Source organism: Eucalyptus grandis, chromosome 3 (assembly GCF_016545825.1).
Source record: "Eucalyptus grandis isolate ANBG69807.140 chromosome 3, ASM1654582v1, whole genome shotgun sequence".
Taxonomy (NCBI): domain Eukaryota; kingdom Viridiplantae; phylum Streptophyta; class Magnoliopsida; order Myrtales; family Myrtaceae; genus Eucalyptus; species Eucalyptus grandis.
The window spans coordinates 2,242,416-2,257,935 of record NC_052614.1 but is presented as its reverse complement, the minus strand read 5'-3'; the positions used below and the strand labels follow the sequence as shown (position 1 = coordinate 2,257,935).

The window sequence follows — 15,520 nt, the reverse complement described above, 5'->3', positions numbered from 1 at the left end:
CTATGGGAAAACCATGCTATCTACCATAGTTACTAGATCAATCTCCACCATATGAGCAGCATACATGTAAACAAACGGATAATCCAGAAGTGAACTTAGAATCGCCTTGTGCTTTCTAGTGAATAAATTCCACAAAAATATCCTTTGACTGCGATCTTCAGCATTAGCCTCAACAAAATAGATCAATCTATTGTACGAACCCACAACACCATAATAGCCCATTGAGCTAATAAATGGAACTTCAATTTCCGACTGAGAAGCCAATGTAAGAGACTTTTGTGGATATAGAGAGCTCCTTTGATCGCTAGAAAAGTACCAATCTGTAAGAAGAATATACCAATTCGTGCCACTCAAAGCCAAGGGGTTCAAGTGCAAGGCCATGTGCTTCAAGTGCAAGGCCATGAAGTCAAGATCTTCAATTGTGCAAAGCCACAATTTGGAGACACATTTGAATCTCATGAGAGGCTTTACGGGTAATCTCTTGAGAATTTCGAGCACTATCTCATGAGGGAGGTTGTTCTCCAGCCTCATCATCCTTGGAGCTAGGTGAATCAAGGCAAAAAGCTCTAAACAAAGGTTGATTTTGATCGGATGAAGAGTAATTTTTGTGAGATCTAAATGTTCTAATCTCCGGGAAAAGGATTAAACATTGCTCACCATACTTAATCTTTGTGTTGTGGTTCAATTTTGTAACCCTAGACTTCTTATATATTGGTCTTTAAAGGGAAACAAATCTCAAAGTCTGAAGAGAGGGAAAGAAATCTCAATATCAGGGGAGAATTTAGTTGTGTTAGATATAGCGGAAGCAGATCTATTCATCCATCTATGTCTCATGGTTGTCTCCTATGAAGCACGGACACTCTCCGGGACCCTTCGTGTCGTGTCCGACATTCCGACACGTGTCCGACATGCTCCGACACGTTCCGACACGTTCCGACACGCGGTCAACGCGAGTCGGAAAAACCGACACGCGGTCAACTATTTCCGACACGCTCCAACACGCGAGTCGGAAATTCCGACACGTGACTCCGACACGCACGGGGTTATTTTTATAAATTTTCAAAACTTCTGGGGTCTAAATATAAATATATGAAAAAAATATAAAAAATATAAAAATAAAAGCTAAACTTCAATCACGCACGGGGTCTGGAGAGTGGAGAGTGGAGACTCGGACTCTTCTCTTCAGTCTTCATGGGAAGTAGCTGTTGGAGGTGAAGGGGCTAGGCGAGGCGCTTCTTATTTTTATATTTTGTATTAACAATTTATGCATTGTGTCGAATCCGAGTATTACATTGATGCTTATTAGGAGAACTGGGATTGCTGAATTGTTGCTTGCAATTATGGTAGAAGGATACACGGACAAGAGTAAGGAAATTCTGAAACCTAACAATGATCCAGAGATTAAGGCGGAGTTGAATTTGCTAGGCATTATAAAAATGATTTCAAATGGGAAGAGTTCTTATTTGCTGCTCTGCACCAAGTAGGATTTACCTTGAGTGAACGGACTGATTTTTGTCATTTTTATGTATTGAGCGCTCTATTTTGAATAAGTCATCTATGAAGTAAGTGGCATCAAAATTGAAAACCTGAAGGGCATATCGGTTTTGATATGATTTTTCTCTATTTTTATTTCCTTTCCACTTTTGATATGATATTAACAAATGTAGGATTATTGTTTTTAGTATAGATTAATTCTAGGCTCTTTTTAATATTATTATTTAGTTATTTATGCATTTTTATATAAAAATATTTATTTAATATTTAACGTGTCGGAATTCTATATTTTTGAGAAATGACGTGTCGCGTGTCGTGTCGTGTCGTGTCGCGTGTCGCGTGTCGCGTGTCGGTGCTACATAGGTTGTCTCAAGCCAGCTCGAAGGCCACACTTTCGGAGAAAATATTCAGTGGTTCGTGCGCCCCACGTCATCTGCTGACTTGGCGCGCACGAACCACCAAATACCGACACCTGTCCCGAGCGGGACCCCCTCGAAAATGAGAAGAACTCGCTCGGCTCGGCTCGGCTCGGCTCGGCTAGCTGCAGAAGAAAAGACACGCTCCCGCCACGCTCTCTCCTCAATTAAATTTTATGCAATTTTTCTCTCTTTCTCCGCGACGAGACGGACATTGGTCGTGACCCATTTTCGACCCACCTCCGCCACTCGCCGCCACTGCTCGCCTCCCAGTCGCCTCCGCTGCCCGCCTCTGAGGCTCGCCTCCGCCGCTCCCTCGAAGGTCGACGACCTCCGTCACCCACCTCCGCCGCTCGCCTCCGCCACTCGCCTCCGCGCCGCAAGCAACCGACCGGCGTGCGACCTCCCCCTCTCTCTCTGCCCTCTGGCGTGCGACCTCCCTCTCTCTCTGCCCTCCCTCTTTCCGACCGGCGAACCACCACGCCGCACCTTTGGCTCCGGTTCCGGCCCCCACTCGTCCGTCCCTTACTTTTTCTCTCTCCTCGCGTCTTTGTCTGCCCTCCCTCTCTTCGACAGCGAACCACCGCGTGACCGGCGAACCAACCCGCCCCCCTCCGGCTCCAGATCCGGCACCGGCTTGTCCAGGTAATTTCTCGCTTTCTCTTTTCTCTCTTTCTCTCTATCTGACGGGCTGACGGAAGGGATTTTATAGGAGTTCAGCGATGCCTGAAAAGTCATTAGTAGTATGCTTTTCGCTTGTAGTTTTTCTTTAATCTTGGGTCTGGCTATTCATTATGCCAGTAGGACATACTCCGAAAAGGCTCTAAAATGAGTGCTATTGTTGCAAATCATGGATAGTCCTTGAAAAGCCAGATCTGTTATTCTTCCATATTGATGTTTATATGTATATTCCCCAAAAACTTTGCTAAGATGCACTGCAAATGCATCCGGTCTCAATTGATTATTTTCATGCAGTGTAGATTTTTCTTGCTTCTGAGATCATTTGGTCATATTTGTTTCCGTGTGTTTGCGATGCTTATGGTAATAAACTCTACTCTCTTAGTGTTCATTCTGATATTTAGTCTGCCGTTCCTCCTCTCTCAGGTTCTTGTGGAACTGTCTATCACGCTCTGTTAAATTTAGTTTAACAGAGTGATGCATGCTGTCATGATGTAAAATGCATGTACCTCACTTCATGGTATACGTACTACTTATCTCACTCCTCTAATAGCGTTTGGCTATCTCTCATGCTATTCACTTACGGACTTCAGGTTCTCTTTATAATATGTAATGCATGATGGTGGAGTGAATTTTACTCATGTGCCGACATGAAACACAGGAGAAATGTTTACTTATTTTGCTAAATGAAAGAGGAGATTTAGTGCAATGCATTTGGCTTCTTACTTTATCTCACTGTTTGGTATAGACCTATGCGTTTTGCTATATGAAAGAGGAGATTTAGTGCAATGCATTTAGCTTCTTACTTTATCTCACTGTTTGGTATAGACCTATGCGATCTCCTGATGATGATTTTCTTTTTTTTTTTTTGGATTTTAACTTTCTCTGCATTTAATCCAATTGCAGGATGTGGCGGTGAAGGTATTCTCGATGCAAGAATATTCAGAAGAATTGATAAACTCCTTTAGACAAGAGGTTTGTTTTCTTTTTTGTTTTACTATGTCTCATGAGTTCTCTTTGTTTCTAATATTATTCAGCCAGGACATGCTGAGGGTCGCTTAGACTTTTTTAATTTGAATAAGGCATCTCTCGTAGGACATGATATGCAGGCTATATCTTGCTCTAAGCCTGTTGGCCTGTCCTTGACTTGTTAATTGAAATCATGAAAACATTGTTATGATAGTGTTTAGTGATTGCTAGATGCGAGGTGGCTGGTTTAATTTTGATAAGGGCCTTCCTTGACAGGTTGTAATTGCAGTTGATAATCTAGATTCAGAGGCGAGGCGGTGAGGGATAATGGGTTGACCTTTTAGTTGATAATGAGCCCAAAAAGTGATCTATACTATCCCCGGATGAGACGAGTCAACATCGAGGTGCCAAATGACTCCATCTATGATGTCACTTGCCCCTACATCTTCTGATTGTTCTTTTTTTCCTCTTTCCTTTTCCTGATAAGAACTGCATAGTCAGATGGTTTAGGAAGAACATTCTGAAAACCAGTGTGATAAAGAGATGAAGTAAGATTGACCAATATGTTCGAACTGCATGCATTTATCTCTATCTCTCTGCACTTGTATGATGAGCCCGTATTTTATTATTTTATAAAATTCTGAAGCCTTTTAATGAATAGAATTTTTTGTGCTTATTCTGTAGCAACTGGGATTTTTTCCCCAAAGCACGGATATAGTTTATTGGTGTCAGCTCTATTAGTGATGGCATTGGAGATTCCTTGTAATTGTCTATCCAAAATGAATTTATATAAATGATTGACTGACTGGGTCATAGCTTTCCTTCCAAGTGTGTCTGGGAAATGAGATGGGCGGAGAAAGCTTACTCAATGGTGTTTTACATTCAGCGTGGTTGTATGAGTCTGTTCTTCCTTCTTTGAAACCCAATAGGCTCCTTATATGTAATGTTCAATTTGCTCCTTAAAAGTCAGGTGCTACTCTAGCTACGGCCTTCTTCCAATATGCAGTGACAATTGGTTACTGAATTGCAGGCATCGTGTCAGAGGAACTTTGCGTTGGACATTGTCTTGCTAGATGCCTTTGGCCAGATTGTGAATAAGGAAATGGAGGTTTGCTTCTTCTTGCTTCTTACTGTGGCTCTCTCTCTCTCTCGCTCTCTCACCAACCCCACCTAAAAACAACTATCATAAGAGAAAAAAAGGAAAAAGGAAAAAATCATAGATAAGGTGCTGTTAATAATTGACTTTTTTTGTGTTTTTTTTTGGTAGGTTGTTGCTTCACTTTTGTATGCTAACAGTGGGTCACTGGTGGAGAAAACCAGTGATGATGAAGCCCAGCTGTTGACAAGCTATGATGGAATCGAATTCAATTCCTATGAGAAACCTAGCAAATTAATGCATGGCCGCGCTTCTTTTAAGCTCAAGATATCTCAGGTAGATGTTGGTTGGGTGATTTGTATTATGCTAATGATAGCTTGTCATCTGAATTAAAGATTGCATTAGTGGCCTGCAGTTGTTTCCAAATATTTGAGTAGGACTGTATCCACGAAAAGTAGATGGCATGGAGTAATTGCTAGTAGCATCTCATTAATATGTTAAGCAGTAATAGCATGCTCTGGAGATTGCCTAATCCAAGTAAATAGAAAAAAGCTTATCACTAGCTGGGCAGAGTAATCATGTGCGGAGGTTGTAGATTAAATTTTTCTTTGGTTGAATATTTTCTTAAACATTGTTAGCTATAATGGTTAGATCACCTCTTCAAGAAAAACTTACAGTAGAACTGCAAGAACTTGGACCAATTTTTCCTCTTTCATATAAATACATTTGGGCATACATAAGGTGTTCATACTTAATACAGTTGATCAACTTGAATCAATTCCAAAACATTTTTTGAATTCAATTCCTAGTAAAAAAGAATATAATAATACATGCCTAAGAGTAGCTGTAATGACCTATTATTGATTCAAACTTTTATATGTGACATTTCTGCTTGTATGTGTGTTCTCCTCTGCATTAGCATGAACTACATTTACTAAATTATCGGTGTGGCAAGTTTAGTGCCTTATTGGTTTTCTAGTTTGCCACCACCAGGATAATAGTCTTTGATTTGCCATTGCCTCATTTTATGATTTTATGTATATATATATTGAGGACAATTGCTTCATTTAATGATGTTTTTTATTGAAGACAATCATACAGCTTACATGGAAAGAAAATTTTCTTGTCCCTGAAACTTAGGCTCTTTTTTTCCTTTGGAGTTAGCTGGTTAAAAGACCCTTACATAAACAGACTGAAAAGTTAGCGGCTTTCTTGTTCTTTCAGCAGTTTAATTTGAACACGGGACATGTTTTCTTGTGAATTACTAAATCCCATTGCTTTTTGTTTGGAGCTTTTTCTGCCATCAAATTTTACCTTTTTGGAAGAACTGATTAGACCTTGGTCCTCATTGATGCAGTAATAAACCAAAGACTGCATATCTTTCAAAGATTTTGATTGCACTTTTAAGCTATGGCGGGGTCCCTAATGAATTTCTTTTGGACATGGTGGAGAATGCTCTGGGAGATGCAAATAGTGTCTTCTCTAGTAAACAAGCAGCTCTAACTGATTAGTATCTTCATTACGATCCATTAGAGTATTCTGTTTTATAGGTCTTTTGTCTTATAAGGCAACTGATTAAAAGATTTGCTATTGTTCATTTTTCCAAATAAAATCATGTTTTATGGTTTAAGTAAAAGGTCAGTCTTCACAACTATTAGATACGCATAATTTTTTTTTTATTTTAATTGTTAAAATAATCATCATCCTATCCTACTTTTCTACTGCCATTTGTAAGTGCTTTTGCTTATTCATTTAATCGGCTTGCCAATTAATAACTGTACCTGTGCTTGTCTGGGTCTTAGATGTTTAATTTAGTTACATGCCTCCATATGCGGTCCTTGGATTTAGACATCAATGGTGTTATATTGCTTTGATGACATCCCATCTCTGGTTCTGTTCTTGTTAACCCATGTTTGAGTTTGATATTCACAACTTTGGGGAAAAGGTGTAATTACCTATTGGGCTTTGATGTTATAATGCTGTTTCGGGTGTCTTTACTATTTAATAGTTTGCTTGAATCATCAATGCAGTGACAGTGGACATTTCAGGGAAGGTATTAATATACCGCAATCCTGGTTTGCACTTCGGAGATATTCATGTTTTGAACGCTACATATGTGGAAGCTCTGGAAACAAAAGTTGGAAATTCAAAGTATGCGATATTTTTCCCTACTAGTGGACCGCGCTCCTTGGCCGATGAAATAGCTGGTGGGGATTTCGATGGGGATATGTATTGCGTTTCATGGAACCCTCAGGTTGGTGTTCATATGAGATTCGCTCATTCTTGTTAGATGTCTTGTATTACATTCGAATGATCACATTGGTGATTTGCACAGTTTTCAACCATGAGGGGTGGTGATCTAATTGGCCCAAGGACCCCCAACGGCCTCTATTGTACTAATCTATCTACAAATTGCCTAAGTAAGGGGACATTATAGGAAGTTTGGGATAAGAACACTATGAGTGCTTGAATTTTCGTAGAGCACTTACTTGAGTATTGAAAATCTTAAAATCGATGACTTGAGTATCATTAGCAATTTATCTCATTGGAAAATCCAATGTGACATTAATTAGGAACAAATCATATGATGTGGCTTGCTAGTGAGATGAAGTCAGCAATTGAGAGAGCAAACAATGTTGTTTAGACATCTAATTGGAGAATCCTAACCTAGTTTAAAGAAATTGGGGAATGATTCATCTTTTCTTCTTGACCCTTACCAAGCCCTAATACTTCATAGTGGGCCAAAACACTTTATCAATATAGGAGTAACGGCTCACCGTTATATAAAACAAACCAAGATAAAAGTCAACCTTTTTACTACTGGGGCTATGAAGTCTAACAAAGATTCGTTGGGTACCAAGCCCTGATTTCTCCCTCCACGCCGTCGCTATTTCGCATGCCTTTAGTCTCTATCGAGTCAGAAAGATGACATTGAGTGAGTGAGTGACGTGAGACAGAGGAGGCGCGCAAGAGGAAGCTTTTTCTTCTATGGGTTCTACGACTTTCATAGAGGAAACTTTTGGGGAGACAGAAATTTTATCGTTTGACAAAGCATTTAGAGAGAGATATTGTCGTTTAAGTAGAGGAAGTATTTAGAGAGAAGGTGAGAGGTACATACATTTTTCAAACTCACCATGTTGGACAAAACGTTGGACTTAGAAAACCACGTTTGAATATAAAATTAAATAAAAAAAGTCACCTACTACGAATTGTCGAAATAATCACTCAAATGAACGATTTTACACCGATGTGGTAATCAAGTGAGCGGAAAAAAAAATTATATCAGTCAAGTGAATGCCGCATGACAGTTATGGCAATATTAAGGTTCTTATTCCTAAGAAGTTCATATTGAATTTCATAGAATACAGTTGCTACTACATATATAGTAAAAAGATACAACAAACATATCGGCGTTTTCTCCAATAAGCTTTCATTACCCTCTGTCCGTTGATTAAGTTGACTTTTTACATATTTGTTTAAAAAAATGTACCACACACCAAATAGCCAAAGGGTGCAATGACCCCCATTGACTGGGGGTGTCAAAAATGCCCAAACCAACTAGACTCGAACCGAATATTTTGGGTATTTTCAAGTCGAGATTTTTGCCGATTTCTGTAATATCTCAAAACATTGGGCCTCATGGAGGTTCCATGTGGGTAAAAAAAATGCTTTTGGATTTTCACTTGCATGAACGTGATCATCGTCATTCGAGCAAATGAGGATAGTCACATTCCTTATTCCAAATTACATTTTCAATAATTAATTCACCCCATTCGCACCAATGCGATGTCTCATGAGTCTGGCGAGCCGGGACCCTTCAGCCTCCATGGGCCCGAAAGGGCGGTTTTCGGGCGTTGTTTGACAAGGCTGTATGGTCTTAAAGTCCATCCCAGCCCGGCCCGGCCCCGTTGGACCTCCTTCCTCCCTTTACTTTTCCATTCTTCGTCTCACTCTTCAATTGCCTCCGTCATCACTTCCGTACACTGCGTTTCCGAGCTACTTGCGGGGCCTTTTAGCAATGGAGACCGACGAAGCAGGGTCGCCGACGTGTGCTTCCGTTTCAGCTTCAGTTCCGACAAACCGCTCTGGCTTCTCAGGTTCGGTTCTCGTTCGAGCGTTCTTTTTGCGACCTCCTAATGGGCAGGTCGATTCGATTGTATTCCGACTCGGTTTGATGAGGCTTTGGCTCAATTTCTTCCGATTGGCAGGTGAGGATGGCGGAGTGAATCCGGAGAAGGATTTTGATGGCCATGGTCACGAATGACAGGAAGGTGTGGGTGCTTCGTCGCTTCAATCGACAGAGGCGGTGGACAATCCGTCCTGGGTAATGCTTCGAGTCTAGAAAGTTCATTTCTTCAATGATGGCTTGGTGTGCCCCTCGAGTCATTGGCGTTATCTCGTTCTACTTCTTTAGCTTTTCCTAAATGTGCTGCGCTTCCTTTTTTCCACAAGAACAACTGTAAGTGGCAATCTAGCTTGGATTGCGTTTGATAGAGAATTGGACGAAAATAGAGGTATAAATTACTTGGAAGTCTGAATGAGAATGTGGCGTCGAACCAAGGAGTTGGTCTTTTACACAGAAACGAAGAGTGAATGATGGTGATGCGAGTGGAAATCTAGACATGACTTAGTCACGAGTAAAGAATTCCAAGCTGGTATTAGTTGAATGAAGGGATTCTTTTATAGGCACAATAGATTCTTATCTACTTCTCGACCAGGTTGTTACCTTGGGAGATTTTTTCCATAGCCTAGATCTGCACCGACCACAGGCGTACCACACTCTTGTATGGCCATCTTGTTCCCCTTTGTACACCAATTAAAGTGTCCATAAAAATAATTAACATGAATGGGGGGATGCCATTTATGCTAGATAGACTAGCTATGTTGGATGCAGAAATGCTTGATGCCCACTTGGAGTTCGTAGGTTTAGCCCCAGCAGAATGCCATCTAAATGTCAACAGGCATCTAAAAAGATCTTAAATTTCTGATGGTGATTCTCTCAATGTAATTTTGCTGTCGACTCCTCTTCTTTTACTGATTGAGCATTCTTTTTCGACTTGCGTGTGCCCTACAAGGAGGGATTTAGTGGATATTGAAATATAGACCATGGGCAGAAAGTTTCTCACATTTTGTAGCACTTGAAGTTTTATTTATCTTCTTCTAATTACAGAAGGGCGTTCTATCACATCATTTTGATTAATCAAGCTCGCTGGTGGTAGTTTAACTTTTGAATAGGATGTATCTCAAGCTGTGCTGCATACTTGTATGACAATCTGGTTGAGAGGGACGGAGGCAAGAATTGGGGAAAGCAAAGAGATTAGGAGGGTAAGGGGAGTTGCGTCCTAGTATGTTAAGTTCCTGCATGACTTAATCTTTTCGTAATTCAAATTAGTAAGAGCTTAGGATTAGATGCCCAGCCTTGGTAGATCTTGTTGTCTATTGTCACTGGAAAACTTTAGAGAGGAGATTTTTTTCCCAGGAACATCGTGGTAGTTTAACTTTTGAATAGGATGTATCTCAATTTTGTCTTTGCATACTTGTATGACCGGTTGAGAGGGACGGAGGCAAGAATTGGGGAAAGCAAAGAGATTAGGAGGGTAAGGGGAGCTGCGTCCTAGTATGTTAAGTTCCTACATGACTTAATCTTTTTGTAATTCAAATTAGTAAGAGCTTAGGATTAGATGCCCGGCCTTGGTAGATCTTGTTGTCTATTGTCACTGGAAAACTTTAGAGAGGAGATTTTTTTCCCAGGAACATCTGAATGCTTCACTCGTCATATTGTCTTCTAGATATGGAGAATGTTTTTAGTGCACCATAGTACTTGAGCCAATCCTTTAATGGTTTCTGTTAAGACTAAGTTGTAAATACTAGTACACTTGTAATCCTCGCCTGGAGTAAGCTTTCGTGCATCCAATCCACCTTGAGGTTCCATTGTTGAACAACAATTTTTTTTTGATTTAGTTATTGGATTGGAGCCCGCCAACAAGATATATATTCCCTCACTTTAGATGACCTACTAGCCCAAAGAAATCCTCTATCACATTACCAATATCCCTCTCAGTTATTTTGTATAGTTATGACATTTTGCCTCACTTCACAAATTTTGATTAACATTTGTTGGATAATGTGTGAGCTCTATCCTTCCTCTTCTTGTGTTAATTTTACTGGGAACAGATTATTCATTCTCTGTTCTTTTTCGTTTATAATGAAGTCACTTCATTTGCACATTTCAATGTGTGTCATCAATACTGGCTCTTCTTGATCATTCTAATTTACTCCAGGCAAATGTATGACATCTTTATGCTGGCGTCCCGATGGCAAGGTTGCTGTTTTATGACTTGGAGATGGTACGATTTTACTGCATGATGTTGAAGTAAGTTATCTATGTCGTTACTTGAATGTTACCCTCATTACTTCTCAACTAGAAATTCCTCCTGCAATAGTCCTTTATCATCAGAACGTGTTCTTCTCTAATCGTTTGTGGGAAAGATTCTGAATTGCTCGGAATCTGCATGATGCAATGCAAACAGCAAACTTGCTCAGCGAACATTCAGATGCTATTAGAGATGACAATCCATTTTTATTGGTCATGTCTGTCAATGTCAAGTTAACAATGGATTGCCAGGTACATCAATCTGAGCAGGACAAGATTAACAAAAAAAAAAAAAAAAAAAATTATTTGAAAACTCTATTTGAACATGACCCTTTTGTTAAATAGGTCAACAAATTACAAGAGATGAATAACCCTGTTAACTAATTAGATTGAATTGAAAGTGTCATTCCAATCCTAACATAAAAGACACAGCATATGTACAATATGCCTTTTGTCATCAATCTCAAATAAGTTTGAAGAGAAACTAGTCATAAGCTTACAAAATCCTAGGTTTACATGAAATGTTATATTTATATGGTGTGATCAATTTGTAATTTGTAACCACTATGGAAACAAAATTATTGTATGATTATTATTAGAGAACTTAATGAACTAAATATAGACAGATCATGATAGGTTAGGTTGTTAATCAAGATGACACTATTGTTTAGTTGGATAGATTACATGAGTCAATTTCTGTTCCGTGGTCTGAACTTTGAATTCGGGACAATATTTGTTTATTAATTGTGTTAACTATTAGTAGGTAGCCACAATTTTGATATGACACGATAACCACTTAGGGTCACCTTTAGTTATCACATGGAAATCTGAGTCATGAATCAAAAAATTAAATGTATGGATTGTGGATCATGAATTTCATCGAATAGAATCATAAAATCTAATATAACGAATAGAATCATTTAGATATGGTCAAGAAGCCGATTCCTAGTGAGTCTAACGTTATCTCGGGAGCGATTCGGTTTGAGATTGGTATTCAGTGGTATTCCATGACAGATGTAGTTTAATTGTAAAGTATGGTGTTATTTTTATTGTTAGGTAATAACTAATGATGAAGATACTTCAAAGTCGATTAATGTTATTATTTCCAGACATGAGATATTGCTACATTTTATTTTTCTTTTGTCAAATAAGTATCCATTTGACTATAAGGACACAAAGATCGTGTACATAGGGTTGTTATTGGATTCCCATTCATAGAATTTAGTATGAGACAATTAGGATTAGCAAGGATTTGACTATTAGTAGGTATTGTAATTGGATTCCCATTCGTAGAATTTAGTATAAGACAATCAAACCATTTACTGAGCTTAATGCAGCCAACAAGTCATGCAAGGTGACTCCCAAGTTTTTGGTGAAGATTGACTTTGAAACTCAAACAAGGATCAGGATTCTTCTTGAAGTTTAATCATTTAATTCATCAACTAGGATTTGAGTATTATTAGGCTTTTGCGGAGTTTCCTTCTTCATTTTAAATTTGAGTAGTAGGATCTTTCGTATACTCCAACAATGTTTCTTGTTTAGAGATTTCCTATTTTAGCTAGGAGTAGAACTTTTAGAGAGTCTACAAAGATAGTTTAATTTTTACTATTCAATGGAGTTGATAATTTATTGAACTTGGCAAGTGTTTGCTTTGCAGAATGTGTGATGCAATTTCTCTTTAATGTCTTGCTTAAAAAACCTTAAGCAGTTTTGCATGTGATGCCTAAATATATATTATTTACGGTGGGACTCATCGTTCTACATCAAAGCCATTAAATGTTTTTGACGCTACATTGTTCGATGCATGAAGTATATTATGAATCAAGGAAATTGATTGACTCATATCTAATCAGTGAAATCAGCAGTGAATTACTTTAATCACATATCATATAGAATTTATATACTATTCCATAGATTTGTATACTTTAGGACTTGAATCTGATTGATATGCTTAATTGCATTCTTGTGTAGTGCAAAAAAATTTCACCTTGATGTTAATGTCGTCATTAATGATTTGAACTAATTCAATTGTCAATGACAAATTAAAGCATAATATTTACTGGGGTCCAGCTCGTTGGAAGAATCTATGGTCTAAGTGGATGGTGTCATGTAGAAGCATTCATCTGTGACATGCTCATTTTCATCAAAATTAATAGCTTCTTTCAATTTTTTGTAAAATATGTTCAGTTCAGTCAAATTAGGAAGGTAATTATTTAGGTGACTCTTAAATGCTATAATTAGTATGTGCTTCAATTATGCTTGTGGGTGGAAAAGTTTGTAAGTAATTGGTTATGTTTCTATTAAGCTATAGCTGCTTGGTCATGCATAGAATGGCAGAGAACGTGGCTGAACTTGCTCCAATTCTGTTTCGTCCACTTCATGGATTGCATTTTGCTGAGAAGAGAGTTTGTTTGTACATATATGAATGCTATCTTACCAAAATAGCTGTCTTTGTGGAACAATGGATATGCGGTGTGCTGCTTTTGATTTGCTAGTGCTTGCAGCAGTTATGCACACTGTGGTATAATCATTTCTAGCATGGTATAAATAATAAGCAAAATAAAAAACTATTAAGAAGCTTGAAGTCCCGTATGGTGGCTGTGGTGTATCTCAACTGCCAGGGGGATGCCCAAGTTAATAGAGTGTGGCATCTTTCAACTTAAAAGTTGATACAACTTTGTGATCTTTATTACCAATAACAGATATCTTAATGGCTCACACCTTTCGTAATGCTTCGTTTGCAATTAAGTAGTTATTTTAGTCTGGTTTTTCTTAAATACTTGTTTTTTCAAACTTTGAATCTTATTTCACAGTCCAACAACTTTAGTATGGATTTTATGGAATATTTTTTGAAAGCTTATGTTTGGTGTCGTCTATAACTAGTTGATTTGTTTGCCTCCTTAGCTTTAATCTCTTTTATTTTTTCATCTTTTTTATGTTCCAACTAGAAAATAATTATTCATTTGTTTATAGAACGCCTCTGGTAGCTCTTGGGCATTTGAGGATCGCACTACTCAATTCTTCCCTACAGGTCCAAGAGTTCCTCGAATGCCCGGACTAGTACCTGGAGATGCTGGTTTAACTGATGATGTTCAACATTCATTTGTAGAGCTCTCAAATTCTTCAAAGCAATTTTGCATATCTTTTGCAGTGGAGATAAAGATAGGGTTTTGTGCTTTTGTATATTTGGTGTCTTTCCAATCAGAAATATTGTAAGCGTCCTATTAGGTCAAATCAAATATTTAGTTGTATGGTCTATCGGATTCAGTCAATGAGTCCTTTCTTTGTTCTTGCTTCTCATACAATAGTTTTTCTTAATAGGGGAATTTGATGGTAGACTGATAGCAGATTGGTATTGCCTAGAAAGTAATGGGCTGGTTAAGTAAACAACTATCCTTGGCGAGGTTATGCTTGTAAAGGTTCTAGATGTTTATGCCATTTCTTAGGTTAGATTTCACTAATGTTGCCTCCAACTTCGATATTGAACAATTATCTAAAGCTTTTTGTTGTTAGGCCTGAGGTTGGCCTGCCTTGCATACTTTCTACTCCTCTCCAGACAATTGGGTTTCTTCTCTATTCTAGGAAGATTGAGAGAGCCTATGAAGATCTTCCCGTTTCTAGCAAGTTTAACCAAGCATGGTCTAGACTTCATAAGAAAATTTATTCGAAGGGCCAAGATGTTTGTCAGACTTTTGCACAATATGATGTCGTAAAAATGAGTGAAAAAATGTACATCGCAAATACAAACTTAAAGCAACATTTACAAAACTAATTATGAATAATCGATACGATAAAGTTAAAAACATAAAGGCATGGCATTACCTTTTTGTTACCAAACAATATTGTGTCAAATTCGAGGTCAACTTGATTACTTCAAATTGATGATGGACAAAGTATATCTCGATAGGCTGAGTATGTTAGTATCGCAACAGTTAACATGGTAAATATACCTAATACCCTATTACCAAAGTGGTAAACGTGCATAGGCTAATATATACATTCATATTTGATGCCTCTCAGGTTAGATGCATTTTTGGCAGAGTACTCTTACTTATGAGCTACAGCTGATTAGCTTTAGACAATAATGCAGTTAAGCTTTTGAATTAATGTGATAATTTAGCACTTATAAAGTGTTGTAAATTAATACTATAAAAGGAAGTGCTCGAGAAATGCACGAGCACTCACAAGCACTCTTTTTTTTTTTTTTAACATTCCACAATTTCAAGTGTCAGCGGTTTAATTTGAATTGTTGGTTTATAAATAGCATTGGTAATTCTTTTAGTTGGCATTGTCACACAAGTGGATATCGAGAATAAAGCTTCTTTCTATTAAACATACAAATTGCTTCACATCTTGCACCAACCAAATTGAATAACAATATTCATATGCTTAGATACATTTTGAGTGATTAGTAAAACCTATTTAACATTTTGGATGAGAATAATATGCCTAGGTATATTTTGGGTGGTAAGTAAAACCTATTTTACATTTTCA

The 15,520-nt window shown here is 38.1% G+C and overlaps 1 protein-coding gene and 1 long non-coding RNA gene across 2 annotated transcripts; one reads left to right on the top strand and one right to left on the bottom strand.

The window, feature by feature from the left end:
* On the bottom strand, positions 1–534 carry LOC108958072 (putative F-box protein At1g31090). Its single transcript, XM_018869904.2, has one exon. It carries the CDS (start codon positions 532–534, stop codon positions 1–3), a length of 534 nt encoding a protein of 177 aa, XP_018725449.2.
* An 8,096-nt stretch (positions 535–8,630) lies between these two features.
* Positions 8,631–14,321, top strand: LOC104435833. The gene is made up of 4 exons (XR_005549361.1): positions 8,631–8,750; positions 8,862–8,977; positions 10,935–11,026; positions 14,058–14,321. It is a non-coding gene; the product is annotated as an uncharacterized LOC104435833 (long non-coding RNA).
* Positions 14,322–15,520: the final 1,199 nt, after the last annotated feature.

What these genes read in the sequence shown, in the direction of transcription:
- LOC108958072 (XM_018869904.2), bottom strand. Translation starts at nt 534, where the DNA reads ATGATGAGGCTGGAGAACAACCTCCCTCATGAGATAGTGCTCGAAATT.